Source organism: Danio aesculapii, chromosome 2 (genome assembly GCF_903798145.1).
Source record: "Danio aesculapii chromosome 2, fDanAes4.1, whole genome shotgun sequence".
Lineage (NCBI taxonomy): Eukaryota > Metazoa > Chordata > Actinopteri > Cypriniformes > Danionidae > Danio > Danio aesculapii.
The window spans coordinates 217652-237603 of NC_079436.1; the positions used below are offsets into that span (position 1 = coordinate 217652).

General features: G+C 37.4%; 4 protein-coding genes and 1 pseudogene across 4 annotated transcripts; all 5 read left to right on the plus strand.

The window, feature by feature from the left end:
* The first annotated feature begins 392 nt into the window (after positions 1-392).
* Positions 393-6163, plus strand: LOC130239116 (gastrula zinc finger protein XlCGF8.2DB). Its single transcript, XM_056470227.1, has 2 exons — positions 393-772; positions 2138-6163. Exons 1-2 carry the CDS (start codon positions 688-690, stop codon positions 3112-3114), a joined length of 1062 nt encoding a protein of 353 aa, XP_056326202.1. The 5' UTR covers positions 393-687; the 3' UTR covers positions 3115-6163.
* A 773-nt stretch (positions 6164-6936) lies between these two features.
* Positions 6937-9660, plus strand: LOC130234996 (gastrula zinc finger protein XlCGF49.1-like). Its single transcript, XM_056465359.1, has 2 exons — positions 6937-7280; positions 8068-9660. Exons 1-2 carry the CDS (start codon positions 7142-7144, stop codon positions 8640-8642), a joined length of 714 nt encoding a protein of 237 aa, XP_056321334.1. The 5' UTR covers positions 6937-7141; the 3' UTR covers positions 8643-9660.
* A 327-nt stretch (positions 9661-9987) lies between these two features.
* LOC130239180 (gastrula zinc finger protein XlCGF49.1-like) lies at positions 9988-12674 on the plus strand. Its single transcript, XM_056470236.1, has 2 exons — positions 9988-10340; positions 11128-12674. Exons 1-2 carry the CDS (start codon positions 10202-10204, stop codon positions 11700-11702), a joined length of 714 nt encoding a protein of 237 aa, XP_056326211.1. The 5' UTR covers positions 9988-10201; the 3' UTR covers positions 11703-12674.
* A 57-nt stretch (positions 12675-12731) lies between these two features.
* LOC130239189 (gastrula zinc finger protein XlCGF49.1-like) lies at positions 12732-15755 on the plus strand (annotated as a pseudogene).
* A 565-nt stretch (positions 15756-16320) lies between these two features.
* On the plus strand, positions 16321-19801 carry zgc:113452 (uncharacterized protein LOC569975 homolog). The gene is made up of 2 exons (XM_056470230.1): positions 16321-16822; positions 17848-19801. Exons 1-2 carry the CDS (start codon positions 16684-16686, stop codon positions 18681-18683), a joined length of 975 nt encoding a protein of 324 aa, XP_056326205.1. The 5' UTR covers positions 16321-16683; the 3' UTR covers positions 18684-19801.
* The last annotated feature ends 151 nt before the right edge of the window (positions 19802-19952 follow it).

A 19952-nucleotide genomic window follows, 5' to 3' on the forward strand; every position in this document is an offset into this window, starting at 1 on the left:
TTAAAAACGGTTATTTCTGTTTTAAAAAAACGGTTATTCCTTAATAAAAACGGTCATTTCTGTTTAAAAACGGTTGTTTCTGTTTAAAAACGGTTATTTCTGTTTTAAAAAAACGGTTATTCCTTAATAAAAACGGTCATTTCTGTTTAAAAACGGTTGTTTCTGTTTAAAAACGGTTATTTCTGTTTTAAAAAAACGGTTATTCCTTAATAAAAACGGTTATTTCTGTTTAAAAAACGGTCATTTCTGTTTTAAAAGTCAGACTTGTTGTGCGGCTACAGAATGAAAGTGTTTAGACTGCAGTGTACAGAACATCATGCATAATCGAAATGAAAACAGACTTTTATTTTGGTCCTGCGCTGTGCGTCTGCGCGAAACACACGGAAGAAGTGAACTGGTTTTCGGCGCATTCAAGTATGAAACAGGAGGAAACTTTTTGGTTCGGTTTAGTGAATCTTCTGTGGTAGTCATTTGAAATGAATGTAAATTATTAAGTGTAATATTGAACAGCTTTACGTGAAGTGATAACAGGCGTTTTGTTTTTAAATGGAGTCGGAAAAGATGTTTTTCCTCCTAGTAAATCGAATCTACACGTAAGGAAAACACTGAAGTATTGACAACCTTATACGTGACAACATTTACAAACAAACACGCAGGAAAGGCTAAAGAGCTGAATCTGCTGTGAAGATGGAGATGGTTAAAGAGGACAGTGAAGATATGAGTGATGCAGAATCATGCAGAATGGAGGATGAAGATCCTGAAGAACAAACAGGTTGGTGATCATGTCCACAACACTACAAATCAATCAGACCATAATATTTTAACCCTCAAACCTCGTACATTTGTGTTTTTGGACGTATTTCATTGGTTTTGAGGTCTGCATGAAATCAAATTTACAATATTTATTTTGCTTGTCGACATTGTTGGTCATATGGTTAACAATTAGTAAAGTGAATTGCTCTGGTAATCTTTAATCCAAATCTGCACACCTGCTTCTGCTCTGGAATGGCAGTTATTCTCTCATGACGTCAGTTTTATGGATTAGGTCCTTAGCCACGCCCCTCCAACGCTTAGTTTGCTGCAAGTGAAAATTGAGAGTAGAACCTAAAATATATTAGCTCCTAACCCCGCCCCCTACTCAATATTCTGCTGGAAATATGTCATCATACTGATTAAGGTCTTTGCACAGTGAAGTCTGAAATTTTCATGTGGGTTTTTTTTCGCATCTGAAAAATTCGTCATGCACATAAACCATGGCACACCGAGTCTGATGCATATTAATTAATCCATTGCTAAGTAATTTGCAGAACAATACAAAATGGAGTCTCCTTTTCTGTAGCGGACGTACGTTTCCCTCAGGTTGCGCCAGATTTTGTTCACTGATTTGAATATCAATCATATTAGCAACAAGCTATTGTTTACCTCAGTAACTTCACTTTATAACCTTTCACACACCGTTTATTTTGAAATCAGTACCTACTGTCCTGGTTTCCAAGATGTTCTGCAATCACCTGCCACAATCAGTTCTTTAATGCAGTGTCTTTATATTCCATGCTTTGTTTATCATAAAGGGCTTTGTGTTGTGAGATTAAGTACATTCGATTCTCCAACGCCATTTTGGAGTTTGCCATTTGGCGGCATCGAATTGTCAAAGCACCCCTAAAAATGCTATTTTGGATGTGAAAAACGAATAAATCTAACCCAATTCAATTTTTTTTTGACAGATGACAGTTTTGGAGGCAGTGCGGGAATATGATTGACACAATGTGAGCTAGAAGTAATTTTTAACATGCAAAAATTATGCACGGATGTGATTTTAATGAAAGTCAATGGGGCAAAAACAGCCACCAACATAATGAAGGGGTAGTAAAGCTGCCCAGAGTGTATGGTTGAGTTTTTGAAAAATTTAAATGTATTTCGCCAAAATGTGTCAAAATAAGATTCATCACCAAAAATCATTCCATTTGCTGAAACACAGAGAAAGCTGTGGCCAAATTAAACTTAAAATCAGCCCAGAGTGGATGAAAACGACCCAACAGCACACAAGGGTTAATGATTCACAGCCTGTGGTCAATTATTGCTCTAAAATCAACACGTTCTCTTGATGTTTTGTTTGTGTTTTTCTCTTTACTTTAAGACCTGCTGGAAGTGAAAGATGAAACTGAAGAGCAAAATGAAGTGGAGGAAGGTCAGAAACCTTATCATTTAATGCCTGGAGAAAACTCCTGTAGCTGCTCTCAGACTGAAGAAACAGAAGATAATAGTCCCTACGCCTGCCCAGAATGTGGAAAGACGTTCACCTGTAAAAGAGACCTGAAGAGGCACATCAGAATCCACACCGGAGAGAGACCGTTCACCTGCGCTCAGTGCGACAGGAGCTTCGCAAACTCTGGAGACCTGAGGAGACACGTGCGGATACACTCCGGCGAGCGGCCGTTCAACTGCGCTCAATGCAAGAAGAGCTTCACACAGAAAGAAGGACTGAAAGAGCACGCCAAAATACACTCCGGAGAGAAACCTTTCACATGTCTGCTGTGCGGGAAGAGCTTCACACATCACAACAGTCTGAAGAGACACATGAAGGTGCATTCTGGAGAGAAACTACACCAGTGTCCTGAGTGCGGCAGGAGGTTTGCTGAAGCGTGCAACCTGAAAACACACCTGCTGTCACACACTGGAGAAAGACCCTTCAGCTGTGAGAAGTGTGAGAAGAAGTTTTTCCTGGCCGTGCATTTAAAGACACACATGAGGATTCACGAGGACGAGCGGCGATACGTGTGCTCATTCTGTGGGAAGAGTTTCCTGTGGCTCAATGGCTTTAAGGACCATCAGAAGACACACATTGGGGAGAAACCCTACGTGTGCCTGGAGTGCGGCAGCACTTTCATCAGACCTGGAGAATTAAAAGTGCACGAGCGCATCCACACTGGAGAAAAACCCTACAAGTGTTCACACTGTGAAAAGAGCTTCACAGTTTCAGGGGCCTTGAAAGTGCACGAGCGTGTGCACACTGGAGAGAAGCCGTACCTCTGCCCTTCCTGTGGGAAGACTTTCAGCAGATACGGAAATCTGGGGAAACATCTGAAAAAGGCCTGTCCAAAGCTGAAACAATGAGCATAAATATTCAGCTTTAAGAACAGGAGTGTTCAAAAATACTTCATGCTTTTATACTTGTACTGGCGGTTTCAGATTCACTAAGGCATTTTCTTTTTTATCCACTATGTTTTAAGAGTGGGACTTTTATTTTGACGGAGTTAAAACTAATTCCTATTGTCTAGCATACAATGCTACAGTTAGATTTTCATGCGATGCCTATAGTGACATTCATTTAAAGTCTTGTAGACTTTTTAATAAGCATGTAAAGGCAATGGCCTCACAGTGCCACTGTCTGTCTGTCTGAAGGATCCCAGCACTGTGAGAATTGTTCATCTCATAGTGTAAACAAACACTAGCTGTAACCAGCCAATCAACTAGCATGATCATTAACACCAGAGTTGTACTTTATTAGTGTTAGTAAAGTTAGTTTGTTTAGTTGACTCAACTCTAAGCTCATATATAGTTCTTAATGCGTTGTCTACTGGTTAAAAATGCGGCTTTCTGTATATTTCAATTTAATAAAACTATAAAATTGGTTAAACTAAAATTGCTTATGTGTCATGAATTACGGATAATCTGAAATAATTATAATAAATAAACTTCTCTAAAGTGCACTTCTCTAACTTCTCATTTTGTGCACAGCCAACTGGTTAAATTTCAGTTTGTGATTTCTAAACCAGAACATGTCCTGAACATATCCAGAACATAACCTGAACATATCTAAAACCAGAACATAAGCTGAACATAACCTGTACAGGTCCAGAACATATCTAGAGCATAACCTGAACATTCCAATAACACATGGAGAACAAAACCTGACCATTACCAGAACATATCGAGAATATATCCTGAACATGTCCAGAACATTTTCAAAACATAACAAAAACATATCTAAAGCAAAACCAGAACATATCCAGAATATGTGCAGAATATATACAAAACATAACCCTAACATAACTAGTACATTTCCAGAACATATTCAGAATATAACCTGAACATGCCAATAACATCCAGAACAAAACCTGAACATCACCAGAACATATCGAGAATATATGCTAAACATGTCCATAACATATCCTGAACATATCTAAAACAAAACCAGAACATGTCCAGAACATATCCAAAACATAACCCGAACATAACTAGTACAAGTCCAGAACATAACATGAACATGTCAAAAATCTGAACATTAATATCCCAAATGTAACCTAAACATGTCCAAAAATAATATCCTGAACATAGCCAGAACATACTGTAGCATGATGACCATAACCTGCCCTGGAGCCGATTTAGCTGCGCGGTATAAGTTACCATGGCAACCAAGAATGATTAAATCCCAGCTACAATCATGGTATCTAAAATCCAGGATTGGTTCATACTAAACTGAAGCATAACCAGCTAATCCTGCTTCATGGTACTGGCTTCTGGACTATTATTTTTATTATGAAAAACAAAACTTCATTCGTTAAGCTTGAAGTGTCTTAAGACAGGTTTACTTACTGAAACATGCCAGTTATGCCCTGCACTTACAATCGACGGTTTTGGTGAAACAGATGCTGATTTCACTGTTTATATGTAATAATATAAATATAAAGGAGTTATTGAGCCTCAAACACTCCTCCTTATTTAAATCTTGTTTGAGCAAAGGACCACTAAAAATATGTAAATTCGCACATAACACTAACTGTGGCGTTACACTCGAGGATCAATAACATGTAGGCTATGCCAAAATCCCTTTAAGGGTATACTGTAGTCTGTGGCTAATTCCTGAATATTTCTCGACTATTGAAGTCATTTCTGTTTAAATTAAACTTTAATATAACAACACAACGCTAAAGTGCTACTACAGTAACATTAACCTTGGCTAATAAGCTAACTCCATCTAGCATAGTTAAATATTATTTTTAGGTTATTATTGATTCCTGCCTGTTTTGTCAAATACATCTAATTTATAAAATACAAACTATAAACTACTGCAGTGGGCAGGGACTCTGCAGGGGGCGTGGCCTCAGCAAAATCACACTACATTTGTTAAAAAATTGTAGAAATTCGTCAACTATTGCCTTAGTAATGCACTTGTAATGTAAACAACAATGTTGATGAGGATCATGTATTTCTATTTTAATCTAATATGTACTCTAATCAGTTTGGTCAAATAATTTAAGTTGTACTGCTAAAGTATGATTATTTCCCATGTTTATATTTCAAGTAGTGCTCCTGCGTTTATGCCAGACAGTATATTTCTATTTGCTGCGTAAACTAGTCAGTGAAATGAGCCGTGCACAATCAGAGCAGAGCTCATTAATATTCATGACCCTTCCAAATAAGGTAAAAGCAGAGTGTTTTATTCTAGGGGGAAATCCTAGGGTCGTAAATGCACATGTAGAACTATTTCTGGAGACTTTTTGCACTTATCTAAACCACATAGCTTCTGTGTAGAAGTTAGAGAACAATTTAACATGTTGTATAAATGCATTTTATGACCCATTCAATGGTAAATCAAGGTGACAGGGCTTTTGCGGGTGAAAAACATATCGTTTTGTTAAGAAATTCCATTAATGCATATTTAATGAGAAAACACTCTTCAAAGATTCTGGTGGTGGGCATTTGGAGAAAATTTACAGGGGGGGGGGGGTAAATTTAAAATAATAATGGAAAGCATTATTGTGTTATTTTTTTTGCCGAGAGATTGGAGAAAATCTGCTGGCTAAATGGGAAACTTGTGGGTTTTTCACCTAAAAGTTGCATGCATGTAACTAAAGTTTTGTAGAAATTGTTGTAGATTTTGTTTCTTAACAAAGGTATACTTAAAAAAGTTTCTTTTGGTATACTTATTGTTATGAATTGTACACTTTTTCAGTGGTCAAAACCAAATACAGCGGTAATTTTTTCCCTTTTCAAACCAGAAATACGTGCCATTTCTTTTATTTTCCTTTCAGTTCCATAGAACATGCCAAAGATATTGTTTTCCTAAAGTTTGAATGTCTGACGATCAAATATTGAGATTAGAAAATGTCTTATTTGTCTGAATAATTGCACACAACATGTTTTGTTTTTTTTTGGTTTGCATGCATGTAACTCAATGTGTATTAAATATATTTTAATATAATGTTGAATTGTGATTCTTAATAAACTGTACTTTTTAAAATTTCAATTTCGAAGCCCATTTTTCATCAGATTTATTGTATCTTCAAAGTGTGTATTACTGCATATTTGAAGCTGTAAAATGAACAAAATCCTTTATTTAAAAATATATATATTCATAGAATCTTCTGTAAGTTGGGATAGTTCACCCAAAGATGAAAATTCTGTCATCATTTACTCAGACTGTACTCGTTTAAAACCTTTATGAGTTTCTTTCTTATGTTGAATTAAATGATGATGATGTGTAAAATGCTGGAAACCTTTAACCATTGACTTCAATAGTATTTGTTTTTCCTACTATGGAAGTCAATGGTTACTGGTTTTCTATGTTCTCTGTGGTTTTCAGCTCTTCTTCAAAATAACTGATTTTGTGTTCAACAGAAGAAAGAAACGCATAAAGGAAGAAACCACTTGAAGGAGAGTAAATGAGTACATTTTTATTTTTGGGTGAATTATCCATTTAATATACCTCTAATTGACCATTTATTGCACTCAGACTTAAATGTCAAGTTTCTTCTATTCAATTGTTGTGGCACAATGACTTTATTAATAATTCAGATATTACTCTATAAATATTTAAACATTTTAAATCCCTTTTCAGTATCAGCTGTGTGCACACTTACCGACGTCGTATATATAGGTGGCGCTGATGCTTCAAAACTGTTTACAACCGTCACTAAAACTGCAGAAGAAGAAGGCTCTCAGTCTCGCTGTGTTTCTCTTTAACATTCTGTTCATTTATAGAGTAAAACAGCAGATATTAAACACAAACTGACTCTGGATCTGTTCAGAAAAACACACATCTACTGTCCAGCAGGAAAGAGCGCGAATATTCCTGCCCTGCTGAAGGCGACGGAGACTCTTTTCCTGTCAGAGCGAAATAAGTGTGTTTTATTATGAAATGATGTCTTCAACACACACTGCTGTCAAGGCTGAGTTTATAAAAGAGGAGAGTGAAGAAGTGCGGATTCCTGAGCCGTGTGGAGATGAAGAAGAAGAAGCCTTAACCCTGAAGAAGGAAGAGCCGGAGGAACACACAGGTCTGTGGATGACGTTTTGTTTGTACTCGTTCATTTGTTGTAGCTTTTATGTTAATTTACTTTTACATAATAATTTAATGGATAAAAAGGAGAAAAAAAAAACAATCTATATAAAATGATGAAGAACAGGTCACAAAGGCATCACATATAGTTCTTACACCTTCTCTTATACAGTTATAACTTTCTACTGGTTATTACACTGCAGACATGCTTTTCTTTCTTAGAGTTTTTGTTTTGTTTTAGTCCAAATATCTAAAAATTCTTAAATTAAAAATTCTTAAGAAGCATTTTCTTGACAAGCAAAACATATCGTGTTTTAAGAAATGAGTCAAAATGAAGGGACTTTTTCTTAAAATAATCTGCAAATGCAGTGAGCAGAATAATTTTATGTGAAATTATTTTTCTTAACCTGTTAGCTTTTTTTTATCAATTTAAAGAAAAACTCACTTAATTTAGATTCATTATTTCTGAAAACAAGACGATATTTTTTTCCTTGTCTAGAAAATGCTTCTTGATTTAAGCATTTTTAGATATTTTCAACTAGGAACGAGACAAAAAGATCTTAAAAAAAGCATTTTTCACAGTGTAAATTTCTACAAAATGGACCCGAACAATCTAAACGTATGTAAAAGTTTCCAAATAGGGTTATAAGCAATCTTGTGAAATTTTCCCACAGAAAAACTAAATATTGTAATGCTCTTTTTTCCAATATCCTGCAGCTTTGTTTACTTCCAGCTCCTTTGTGGTCATGAATTTGTGCTTTAACTTTTTATTCTGTTATTTTCAGCTCAGATTGAGATTAAACTAAACGAGGATCTTCAGGACTGCGAGCAGCCTCAGTATTTAAGCTGCTCAAGAATCGGCACCAGCTTGACTCAGAAAAGAGCTCAAAGAGGAAAAGGCTTTTTCTTCTCCTGCCTGGAGTGCAAGATGAGCTTCGAGACTAAGGAGCATCTGATGGAGCACTTCAGGATCCACACTGGAGAAAGCTCCGCACAAACACACACCAACACATCACAGAAACAGATGATGTTCTGCCATCAGTGTTTCAGAGAGTTTTCCTGTAGAGAACATCTGCTGGAGCACTACAGAATACACAAGGTGGAGAAACCCTTTCCTTGTGAAGAGTGCGGGAAGAGTTTCTATCATAAGCAAAGCCTCGCAAATCACGCAAAATCTCACACTGACTTGAGGCCTTATGTATGCCAGCACTGTGGGAAGGGCTACATCCATGAAGAGAGTCTTATTATTCATTTGAGGATTCATGAACTAGGCAAACCATTTAAGTGTGATCAATGCGAGAGGACTTACACTTATAAACACAATCTTACGTATCACCTTAAAGTCCACGCTGGCCTTTAACCATTTGTGTAGATGGATTTAAAAATAAATAAGATATAGATGGTCTGATTGATCACATCTGGAGCCACACTGGGGAGAAACCTTTCCCAAAAAGTGAAAATTGCTTCACAATAAAAACAAGCCAGAACGAACTCAACCCGGTGATTGACCTCTTGGCCATTTAGATCTCTGAGAGATGTTCTATATGGTTTAGGTCTGGGCTCTGGCGAGGCCACTCCAGCACATTCGGCTGGGAGAAATATATCGATTCATTGATGTATGGCGATTATTTCTGTAGCGATTCAGAATTAATTCTGTTTTTAAATTAGATTGCGATGGTGCATGTCTGGTGTGTGCAAGATAGAAGCAGAAAAATAATAAGCATTGGGTCGCTAAGGGCATTGATTTGCTTTTGATGTTGGTGGGGATCTAATTTAACTCCACCCCATCTTGAAATGTATTTGCACAGCTGAAGAAATAGGAAAACGATGTAGGTTAATAATCATTTTGGAATTGAATTATGACTCCCAGAATTGGATCCTGAAGCCCCTAAAGATCCCAACACCTAATTTTCCATAAACAATGCTCTTATGTTGTGTTATGTAAGGAATATTGAGAATAACGCACAGCTGAGGTGGTCACAATATGAAGTGGTATGCATTTCAAGCTAACTGGAGTACTTTATACTGCTTATTTTGTATTTTTGTCAAACTCAAAACACAAAAAAATGTTCATTAACAGATATTTTTACAGTGCAGTTCTGACCATTACAATCAAAACTGTTGAATCTGATAAATATGAGTCAACATCTGTGTGATCAAATGCTTAAATTAGTTTAATACACTTTAAGGTCATCTAAAAAACCAACATGGACACTATTTTACTTTGTTAGCACATACTGCTGTTATTGAGATGAGCAGTTCATTGTTTTGGTGTAAAGTGTCATTTATTTATGTGATGTAAAGCTGAATTTTCAGCATCATTACTCCAGTCTTCAGTGTTTATGATCTTTCAGAAATCAGTAAATAAGAGAATTTGATTATTGTTTATTGATTATTATCAGTGTTGAAAACACTGACACACTTTTTGCTTTATATTTTCTTTGTCTGATGAATGGTTCGGAATAACAACATTTTCAGTAATAAATAAGGAGCTCAATATATTTCCATATTCTGAGAAACAGAAATTTGAAGAAACACAGTACTCAAAATCTAATTGGGAATGTTATGAGCCCTGCGGTATATAAAGATCTATTTTAACTGTAAATTTTAAAATCATTTAATAAAACTAAGTGGCCCACTCCAGTAGGTGGCGCTGATGCTGTCAAACTGTTTACAACCGTCACTAAAACTCCAGAAGGAGCAGAGGATCCAGCATCGTCAATAGTACTGCTTATTTATAGTGTAAAACAGCAGATATTAAACACAAACTGACTCTGGATCTGTTCAGAAAAACACACATCTACTGTCCAGCAGGAAAGAGCGCGAATCCAGTCAGAAAGCGCGCGAATATTCCTGCCCTGCTGAAGGCGACGGAGACTCTTTTCCTGTCAGAGCGAAATAAGTGTGTTTTATTATGAAATGATGTCTTCAACACACACTGCTGTCAAGACTGAGTTTATAAAAGAGGAGAGTGAAGAAGTGCGGATTCCTGAGCCGTGTGGAGATGAAGAAGAAGAAGCCTTAACCCTGAAGAAGGAAGAGCCGGAGGAACACACAGGTCTGTGGATGACGTTTTGTTTGTACTCGTTCATTTGTTGTAGCTTTTATGTTAATTTACTTTTACATAATAATTTAATGGATAAAAAGGAGAAAAGAAAAAACTATATAAAATGATGAAGAACAGGTCACAGAGGCATCAGATATAGTTCTTACACCTTCTCTTATACAGTTATAACTTTCTACTGGTTATTACACTGCAGAAATGCTTTTCTTTCTTAGAGTTTTTGTTTTGTTTTAGTCCAAATATCTAAAAATTCTTAAATTAAAAATTCTTAAGTAGCATTTTCTTGACAAGCAAAACATATTGTGTTGTTTTAAGAAATAATGAGTCAAAATGAAGAAACTTTTTCTTAAAATAATCTGCAAATGCGGTGAGCAGAATAATCTTATGTGAAATTATTTTTCTTACCCTGTTAGCTTTTTTTTTATCAATTTAAAGAAAAACTTTTAATTTTGACTCATTATTTCTGAAAACAAGACGATATTTGTTCCTTGTCTAGAAAATGCTTCTTGATTTAAGCATTTTTAGATATTTTCAACTAGGAACGAGACAAAAAGATCTGAAGAAAAGCATTTTTCACAGTGTAAATTTCTACAAAATGGACCTGAACAATCTAAAAGTATGAATTGTTTCCAAATAGGGTTATAAGCAATCTTGTGAAATTTTCAGACAGAAAAACTAAATATTGTAATGCTCTTTTTTCCAATATCCTGCAGCTTTGTTTACTTCCAGCTCCTTTGTGGTCATGAATTTGTGCTTTAACTTTTTATTCTGTTATTTTCAGCTCAGATTGAGATTAAACTAAACGAGGATCTTCAGGACTGCGAGCAGCCTCAGTATTTAAGCTGCTCAAGAATCGGCACCAGCTTGACTCAGAAAAGAGCTCAAAGAGGAAAAGGCTTTTTCTTCTCCTGCCTGGAGTGCAAGATGAGCTTCGAGACTAAGGAGCATCTGATGGAGCACTTCAGGATCCACACTGGAGAAAGCTCCACACAAACACACACCAACACATCACAGAAACAGATGATGTTCTGCCATCAGTGTTTCAGAGAGTTTTCCTGTAGAGAACATCTGCTGAAGCACTACAGAATACACAAGGTGGAGAAACCCTTTCCTTGTGAAGAGTGCGGGAAGAGTTTCTATCATAAGCAAAGCCTCGCAAATCATGCAAAATCTCACACTGACTTGAGGCCTTATGTATGCCAGCACTGTGGGAAGGGCTACATCCATGAAGAGAGTCTTATTATTCATTTGAGGATTCACAAACTAGGCAAACCATTTAAGTGTGATCAATGCGAGAGGACTTACACTTATAAACACAATCTTACGTATCACCTTAAAGTCCACGCTGGCCTTTAACCATTTGTGTAGATGGATTTAAAGATAAATAAGATATAGATGGTCTGATTGATCACATCTGGAGCCACACTGGGGAGAAACCTTTCCCAAAAAGTGAAAAGAGCCAGAACAAACTCAACCCAGTCTCTCTTGGCCAATCAGATCTCTCAGAGATGTTCTATATGGTTTAGTTCTGGGCTCTGGCGAGGCCACTCCAGCACATTCGGGTGGGAGAAATATATCGATTCATTGATGTATGGCGATTATTTCTGTAGCGATTCAGAATTAATTCTGTTTTTAAATTAGATTGCGATGGTGCATGTCTGGTGTGTGCAAGATAGAAGCAGAAAAATAATAAGCATTGGGTCGACAAGGGCATTGATTTGCTTTTGACGTTGGTGGGGATCTAATTAAACTCTACCCCATCTTGAAATGTATTTGCACAGCTGAAGAAATAGGAAAACGATGTAGGTTAATAATCATTTTGGAATTGAATTATGACTCCCAGAATTGGATCCTGAAGCCCCTAAAGATCCCAACACCTAATTTTCCATAAACAATGCTCTTATGTTGTGTTATGTAAGGAATATTGAGAATAACGCACAGCTGAGGTGGTCACAATATGAAGTGGTATGCATTTCAAGCTAACTGGAGTACTTTATACTGCTTATTTTGTATTTTTGTCAAACTCAAAACACAAAAAAATGTTCATTAACAGATATTTTTACAGTGCAGTTCTGACCATTACAATCAAAACTGTTGAATCTGATAAATATGAGTCAACATCTGTGTGTTCAAATATTTAAATTTTTAATTAAATGTTTAAATTAGTTTAATACACTTTAAGGTCATCTAAAAAACCTACAATGACACTATTTTACTTTGTTAGCACATACTGCTGTTATTGAGATGAGCAGTTCATTGTTTTGGTGTAAAGTGTCATTTATGTGATGTAAAGCTGAATTTTCAGCATCATTACTCCAGTCTTCAGTGTTTATGATCTTTCAGAAATCAGTAAATAAGAGAATTTGATTATTGTTTATTGATTATTATCAGTGTTGAAAACACTGACACACTTTTTGCTTTATATTTTCTTTGTCTGATGAATGGTTCGGAATAACAACATTTTCAGTAATAAATAAGGAGCTCAATATATTTCCATATTCTGAGAAACAGAAATTTGAAGAAACACAGTGCTCAAAATCTAATTGGGAATGTTATGAGCCCTGCGGTATATAAAGATCTATTTTAACTGTAAATTTTAAAATCATTTAATAAAACTAAGTGGCCCACTCCAGTAGGTGGCGCTGATGCTGTAAAACTGTGTTTACAACCGTCACTAAAACTCTAGAAGAAGCAGAGGATCCAGCATCGTCAATAGTACTGCTTATTTATAGTGTAAAACAGCAGATATTAAACACAAACTGACTCTGGATCTGTTCAGAAAAACACACATCTACTGTCCAGCAGGAAAGAGCGCGAATCCAGTCAGAAAGCGCGCGAATATTCCTGCCCTGCTGAAGGCGACGGAGACTCTTTTCCTGTCAGAGCGAAATAAGTGTGTTTTATTATGAAATGATGTCTTCAACACACACTGCTGTCAAGACTGAGTTTATAAAAGAGGAGAGTGAAGAAGTGCGGATTCCTGAGCCGTGTGGAGATGAAGAAGAAGAAGCCTTAACCCTGAAGAAGGAAGAGCCGGAGGAGCACACAGGTCTGTGGATGACGTTTTCTACTCCTTTTTGTAGTAATTTTTGTTAATTACCTTTGACTTAATTATTAGATACAAAAAAAAGAAAAAAAAGCATCTTTATAATATAATAAGGAACAGGTCACAGTGGCATCGCATACAATTCTTACACCTTCTCTTATAGTTATACCTTTCTTTTTGTTATTACACTTTAAATAATGCTTTTCTTAGCTAGTTTTTGTCTCGTTTCTAGTCCAAATATCTAAAAATTCATCAATCAAGAAGCATTTTCTTAACAAGCAAAACATATTGTGTTGTTTTAAGAAATAATGAGTCAAAATGAAGGGACTTTTTCTTAAAATAATCTGCAAATGCGGTGAGCAGAATAATTTTATGTGAAATTATTTTTCTTAACCTGTTAGCTTTTTTTTATCAATTTAAAGAAAAACTCACTTAATTTAGATTCATTATTTCTGAAAACAAGACGATATTTTTTTCCTTGTCTAGAAAATGCTTCTTGATTTAAGCATTTTTAGATATTTTCAACTAGGAACGAGACAAAAAGATCTGAAGAAAAGCATTTTTCACAGTGTAAATTTCTACAAAATGATCCCAATCAATCTAAACTTATGAATTGTTTCAAAATAGGGTTATAAGCAATCTTGTGAAATTTTCCCACAGAAAAACTAAATATTGTAATGCTCTTTTTTCCAATATCCTGCAGCTTTGTTTACTTCCAGTTCCTTTGTGGTCATGAATTTGTGCTTTAACTTTTTATTCTGTTATTTTCAGCTCAGATTGAGATTAAACTAAACGAGGATCTTCAGGACTGCGAGCAGCCTCAGTATTTAAGCTGCTCAAGAATCGGCACCAGCTTGACTCAGAAAAGAGCTCAAAGAGGAAAAGGCTTTTTCTTCTCCTGCCTGGAGTGCAAGATGAGCTTCGAGACTAAGGAGCATCTGATGGAGCACTTCAGGATCCACACTGGAGAAAGCACACCAAACACACACCAACACATCACAGAAACAGATGATGTTCTGCCATCAGTGTTTCAGAGAGTTTTCCTGTAGAGAACATCTGCTGAAGCACTACAGAATACACAAGGTGGAGAAACCCTTTCCTTGTGAAGAGTGCGGGAAGAGTTTCTATCATAAGCAAAGCCTCGCAAATCACGCAAAATCTCACACTGACCTGAGGCCTTATGTATGCCAGCACTGTGGGAAGGGCTACATCCATGAAGAGAGTCTTATTATTCATTTGAGGATTCATGAACTAGGCAAACCATTTAAGTGTGATCAATGCGAGAGGACTTACACTCATAAACGCAGTCTTGCGTATCACCTTAAAGTCCACGCCGGCCTTTAGCTGTTTGTGTGGATGGAGTTAAAGATAAATAAGATATAGATGGTCTGATTGATCACATGTAGAGCAATGCTTTTTTGCATTTCGGTAATGTGAAAAGGACTTCACAATGAAAGGAAGCCAGACCAATCTCTCTTGGCCAATCAGAGCTCTCAGAGATATTCAGTAGGGTTCAGGTCTGGGCTCTGGTAAGGCCACTCCAGCACATTCACAAAAGTGTCACTATGAGTGGGAGAAATATATCAGTTCATTGATGTATGGCGATTATTTCCCTAGTAATTCAGAATCGATTCTGTTTTTAAATTAGATTGCGATGGTGTGTGTCTGGGCACACGCGAGATAATAATGATAATAATAAAGATAATAATGACAGTCGCCAAGGACATTGATTTGCCTTTGACATTGGTGGTGGGGACCTAATTTAACTCCACCCCATCTTGAAATGTATTTGCACAGCTGAAGAAATAGGAAAACGATGTAGGTCAATAATCATTTTAGAATCATTTTAGACTCCCAGAATTGGATCCTGAAGCCCCTAAAGATCCCAACACCTAATTTTCCATAAACAATGCTCGTATGTTGTGTTATGTAAGGAATAATTGAGAATAACGCACCGCTGAGGTGGTCACGATATGAAGTGGGTATGTATTTCAAGCTAACTGGAGTACTTTATAGGTGGCGCAGTAGGTAGTGCTGTCGCCTCACACCTAGAAGGTTGCTTGTTCGAGCCTCAGGCAGGTCAGTTGGCGTATCTGTGTGGAGTTTGTATGTTCTCCGTGCGTTTGCGTGGGTTTCCTCCGGGTGCTCCGGTTTCCCCCACAATCCAAAGACATGTGGTACAGGTGAATTGGGTGGGCTAAATTGTCCGTAGTTGTGTGTGTGTGTGTGTGGATGTTTCCCAGAGATGGGTTGCGGCTGGAAGGGCATCCGATGCGGAAACATGTGCTGGATAAGTTGGCGGTTCATTCCGCTGTGGCGACCCCGGATTAATAAAGGGACTAAGCTGAAAAGTAAATAAATGAGTGGAGTACTTTATACTGCTTATTTTTTGTTTTTGTCAGATTTTTGTCAAACTCAAAACACAAAAGAATATTCATTAACATATCTTTACAGTGCAGTTCTGACCATTACAATCGAATCTGGTTCACATGAATCAGTATCTGTGATCAAATATTTAAATTATTATTTAAATGTTTAAATTAGTTTAATACACTTTAAGGTCAACTAAAAAACTTACAATGACACTATTTTACTTTGTTAGCACATACTGCTGTTATTGAGATGAGCAGTTCATTGTTTTGGTGTAAAGTGTCATTTATTTATGTGGTGTAAAGCTGAATTTTCAGCATCATTACTCCAGTCTTCAGTGTTATCAGTTATTAGTATAATAAGAATTTGAGTAACAACATTTACTGAGTGTTGAAACCCCACTTTTTGCTTTATATTTTACTTTTTAAGAATGTCTAATAAATGGTTCAAAATAACAACATTTTCAGTAATAAATTATAAGCTTAAAATATTTCCATTTTCTGAGAAACTATGTTAAAACAGAATTTGGAAGAAACACAGTACTCAAAATCTAATTGGGAATGTTATGAGCCCTGCGGTATATAAAGATCTATTTTAACTGTAAATTTTAAAATCATTTAATAAAACTAAGTGGCCCACTCCAGTAGGTGGCGCTGATGCTGTCAAACTGTGTTTACAACCGTCACTAAAACTCCAGAAGAAGCAGAGGATCCAGCATCGTCAATAGTACTGCTTATTTATAGTGTAAAACAGCAGATATTAAACACAAACTGACTCTGGATCTGTTCAGAAAAACACACATCTACTGTCCAGCAGGAAAGAGCGCGAATCCAGTCAGAAAGCGCGCGAATATTCCTGCCCTGCTGAAAGCGACGGAGACTCTTTTCCTGTCAGAGCGAAATAAGTGTGTTTTATTATGAAATGATGTCTTCAACACACACTGCTGTCAAGACTGAGTTTATAAAAGAGGAGAGTGAAGAAGTGCGGATTCCTGAGCCGTGTGGAGATGAAGAGGAAGAAGCCTTAACCCTGAAGAAGGAAGAGCCGGAGGAACACACAGGTCTGTGGATGACGGAGAGATCATTCTACACACACACACACATTACAGCACATTTACTGTGTAATTTAATAAGACTGTCGGTAATGGAATATTCCCGATTTAGTATAAGAGCTGGGTTGTGTTTTTATGACGTCTCAGAACTTTTTACAGCACAACAGTTATCTATCGTCATATCTATTCTGTCCATTTCTGTCACTAGACCGTCATAAAAATCATAGCTAGGTAAATTGAGTCATGAGATAAAGGTAGATTTATTATAACAAAAATGTAATTGAGCACTTTGTTTAGGTGCCACATTAGCTTAAGCAGTCTTAGATTTCGGTTAGATGTGTAAAATAAAAGTAAAAACATAATAATCAGACTTATTAAATTCATTCATTTTCCTTCAGCTTAGTCTCTTTATTCATCAGGGGTCGCCACAGTGCAATAAACCGCCAACTATTCCAGCATATGTTTTACACGGCGGATGCCATTCCATATGCAACCCAGTACTGGGAAACACACATTCACACTCACTCATACACTATGGCCAGTTTAGTTGATCAGTTCCTCTATAGCGCATGTGTTTGGACTGTGGGGGAAACCGGAGCACCCAGAGGAAACCCACACCAACACGGGGAGAACATGCAAACTCCACACAGAAACACCAACTGACCCAACCGAGACTCGAACCTGGGACCTTCTTGCAATGAGGTCACAGTGGTAACACAGTGACCTCAGTACAGTACAGTACAGTATGAAACAGCAGTGTATGGATTAAATGTGCACAGAATTTACAGTTTGTGATCATATCTCTGTTTTGTTTTATCTCTGTGTTGTTTTATCTCTGTTTTGTTTTGTTGATTTGTGATCCAAATATTTAAAGCTTAAAACAGATCAAAAATATGAGCGGATTGTGCTGCGTTTCTGTGGAGATCTCAGTGTAGCCGCCATTACGGCTCAATGTTTTTTGTCCACCATGGTCTCCACACAGCTCACGAGGCTGGATAGATTTATGATTGCCCATTTTGTTGTGTTCTGTTCAGAGCAGATCAAGGTGAAGGACAAAACTCCGGTCAAAGATGAGCAAAGTGAGATCAGGGTGAAGGAGCAAGGTGAAGAACAGAATGAGGACGAGGATCTTCAGGACTGCGAGCAGCCTCAGTATTTAAGCTGCTCAAGAATCGGCACCAGCTTGACTCAGAAAAGAGCTCAAAGAGGAAAAGGCTTTTTCTTCTCCTGCCTGGAGTGCAAGATGAGCTTCGAGACTAAGGAGCATCTGATGGAGCACTTCAGGGTCCACACTGGAGAAAGCTCCACACAAACATCGGAAAACAGCGCTCAGAGAGCTGTAGTGTTCTTCTGCCATCAGTGTCTCAGGAGCTTCACCCGTAAAGAGCATCTGCTGGAGCATTACAGAATACACAAGCTGGAGAAACCCTTCCAGTGTGAAGAGTGCGGGAAGAGTTTCCTTCATAAACACAACCTCGCAAATCACGCAAAACTGCACTCCGGCTTCACTCCGCACGTGTGCCAGCTCTGTGGGGTGAGCTATATTAATAAAGACAGCCTTTTTGATCACATGAGGATCCACGAAGGAGATAAACCGTATCGCTGTGAGGAGTGCGGGAAGAGCTACAGTCAGAAGCGCAGCCTCAAGAATCACTTGAAGTTTCACACTGGACTCAAGCCGTTTGTGTGCCAGCAGTGTGGACGGAGTTACCTGGATGAAGACAGTCTGACGGGACACATGTGGACCCACACTGGAGAGAAGCCTTTCCCATGCCAGCGGTGCGGAAAGAGATTCCTGAATAAAGGAAGTCTTGATCAGCACATGAAGATACACAGCAAACTCGAGCCCATCTCCTGGTTCTCCTCATAGTGGTTGGTTCATGTGTGGTTAGCACAGTGGGTAGCACAATTGCCTTACAGCAAGAAGATCGCTTGTTCGAGCCCTGGCTGGGTCAGTGTGTGTTTCTGTGTGGAGTTTGCATGTTCTCCCCGTGTTGGTGTGGGTTTCCTCCGGGTGCTCCGGTTTCCCCCACAGTCCAAACACATGCGCTATAGGGGAACTGATCAACTAAACTGGCCGTAGTGTGTCTGTGTGAATGCAGGAGTGTATGGGTGTTTCCCAGTGTTGGGTTGCAGCTGGAAGGGCATCTGCTGCGTAAAACAAATGCTAGATATTCCGATGTGGCGACCCCTAATTAATAATAGGACTAAGTCAAAATGAATGAATGAATGAACTGAAAGATATTAGTGCGGACATTAGTCTTACCTCACCCACAGACTTCAGTTCATGAAGCTCTGCTAACAATCAGAATCTGAATCAGGTGTGTTTAATAAAAGAGGCATATGCTACGTTCATTTCATGCTGTAATTATTGTAGTTTTGAGAAGACAGCATGCACGCCGTTCACCTTCTCAAACTGTGAATTCTGTTTTTATTGTGTCAGTCGGCAAAATGAACCTGCATTATTTTTATATAAACACATCGGTATAAAATATCAGCCGGTCCCTAAGGAGTTGAGAACCACTAGTTGATTGGTTCAATGCTTTAACCAATATAATTTGATTAGTGTTTCGCCAAAAGTTTTTGCAGTTTCTTAGGCCTGTCACAATAATCAATACATCCACTGATCACACAAAACATGCACATGTCCTCAGTCATTTTTGGTGATGCAGTATATATATCGTCCATACATAAACACCAACTCTAGCCACATTTAAGCTGATTGCACAGCCTCTTTATCTCTACTGGAGGTGTCAGTGTCAGTATGGTTAAACACTGTAGTATTTACTATACATTACTATAGTACATTTCCATGTGGGTGCCTGACAACTGAAAATACACCTTTTTTGTTGTTTGTTATTATTATTTATTTGTTTGTTTATATATACATTTTCACAATTTGATTCCAATGCCTAATTATTCAATTGTTAAAATGACTATAATGAAGTGAAATATTCTTAATAATAAAATGTTATGTGTTCTTTGGAAGAGTGTACTTGCATTGTGATGATACTCTAGTGTCAAAATGGTCTTAAAATGACAATAATATCGTTTATCGCAATACATTTTGGTGATATATATCGTACCACAAAAAATAGATATTGTTACAGGCCTAGTTGATCTTTACGCGGATGCCGCC

What these genes read in the sequence shown, in the direction of transcription:
- LOC130239116 (XM_056470227.1), top strand. Translation starts at nt 688, where the DNA reads ATGGAGATGGTTAAAGAGGACAGTGAAGATATGAGTGATGCAGAATCA. An exon ending in AGATCCTGAAGAACAAACAG is followed by an intron (nt 773 to 2,137) that starts GTTGGTGATCAT and finishes CTTTACTTTAAG; the next exon opens with ACCTGCTGGAAGTGAAAGAT.
- LOC130234996 (XM_056465359.1), top strand. Translation starts at nt 7,142, where the DNA reads ATGATGTCTTCAACACACACTGCTGTCAAGGCTGAGTTTATAAAAGAG. An exon ending in AGAGCCGGAGGAACACACAG is followed by an intron (nt 7,281 to 8,067) that starts GTCTGTGGATGA and finishes TGTTATTTTCAG; the next exon opens with CTCAGATTGAGATTAAACTA.
- LOC130239180 (XM_056470236.1), top strand. Translation starts at nt 10,202, where the DNA reads ATGATGTCTTCAACACACACTGCTGTCAAGACTGAGTTTATAAAAGAG. An exon ending in AGAGCCGGAGGAACACACAG is followed by an intron (nt 10,341 to 11,127) that starts GTCTGTGGATGA and finishes TGTTATTTTCAG; the next exon opens with CTCAGATTGAGATTAAACTA.
- zgc:113452 (XM_056470230.1), top strand. Translation starts at nt 16,684, where the DNA reads ATGATGTCTTCAACACACACTGCTGTCAAGACTGAGTTTATAAAAGAG. An exon ending in AGAGCCGGAGGAACACACAG is followed by an intron (nt 16,823 to 17,847) that starts GTCTGTGGATGA and finishes TGTTCTGTTCAG; the next exon opens with AGCAGATCAAGGTGAAGGAC.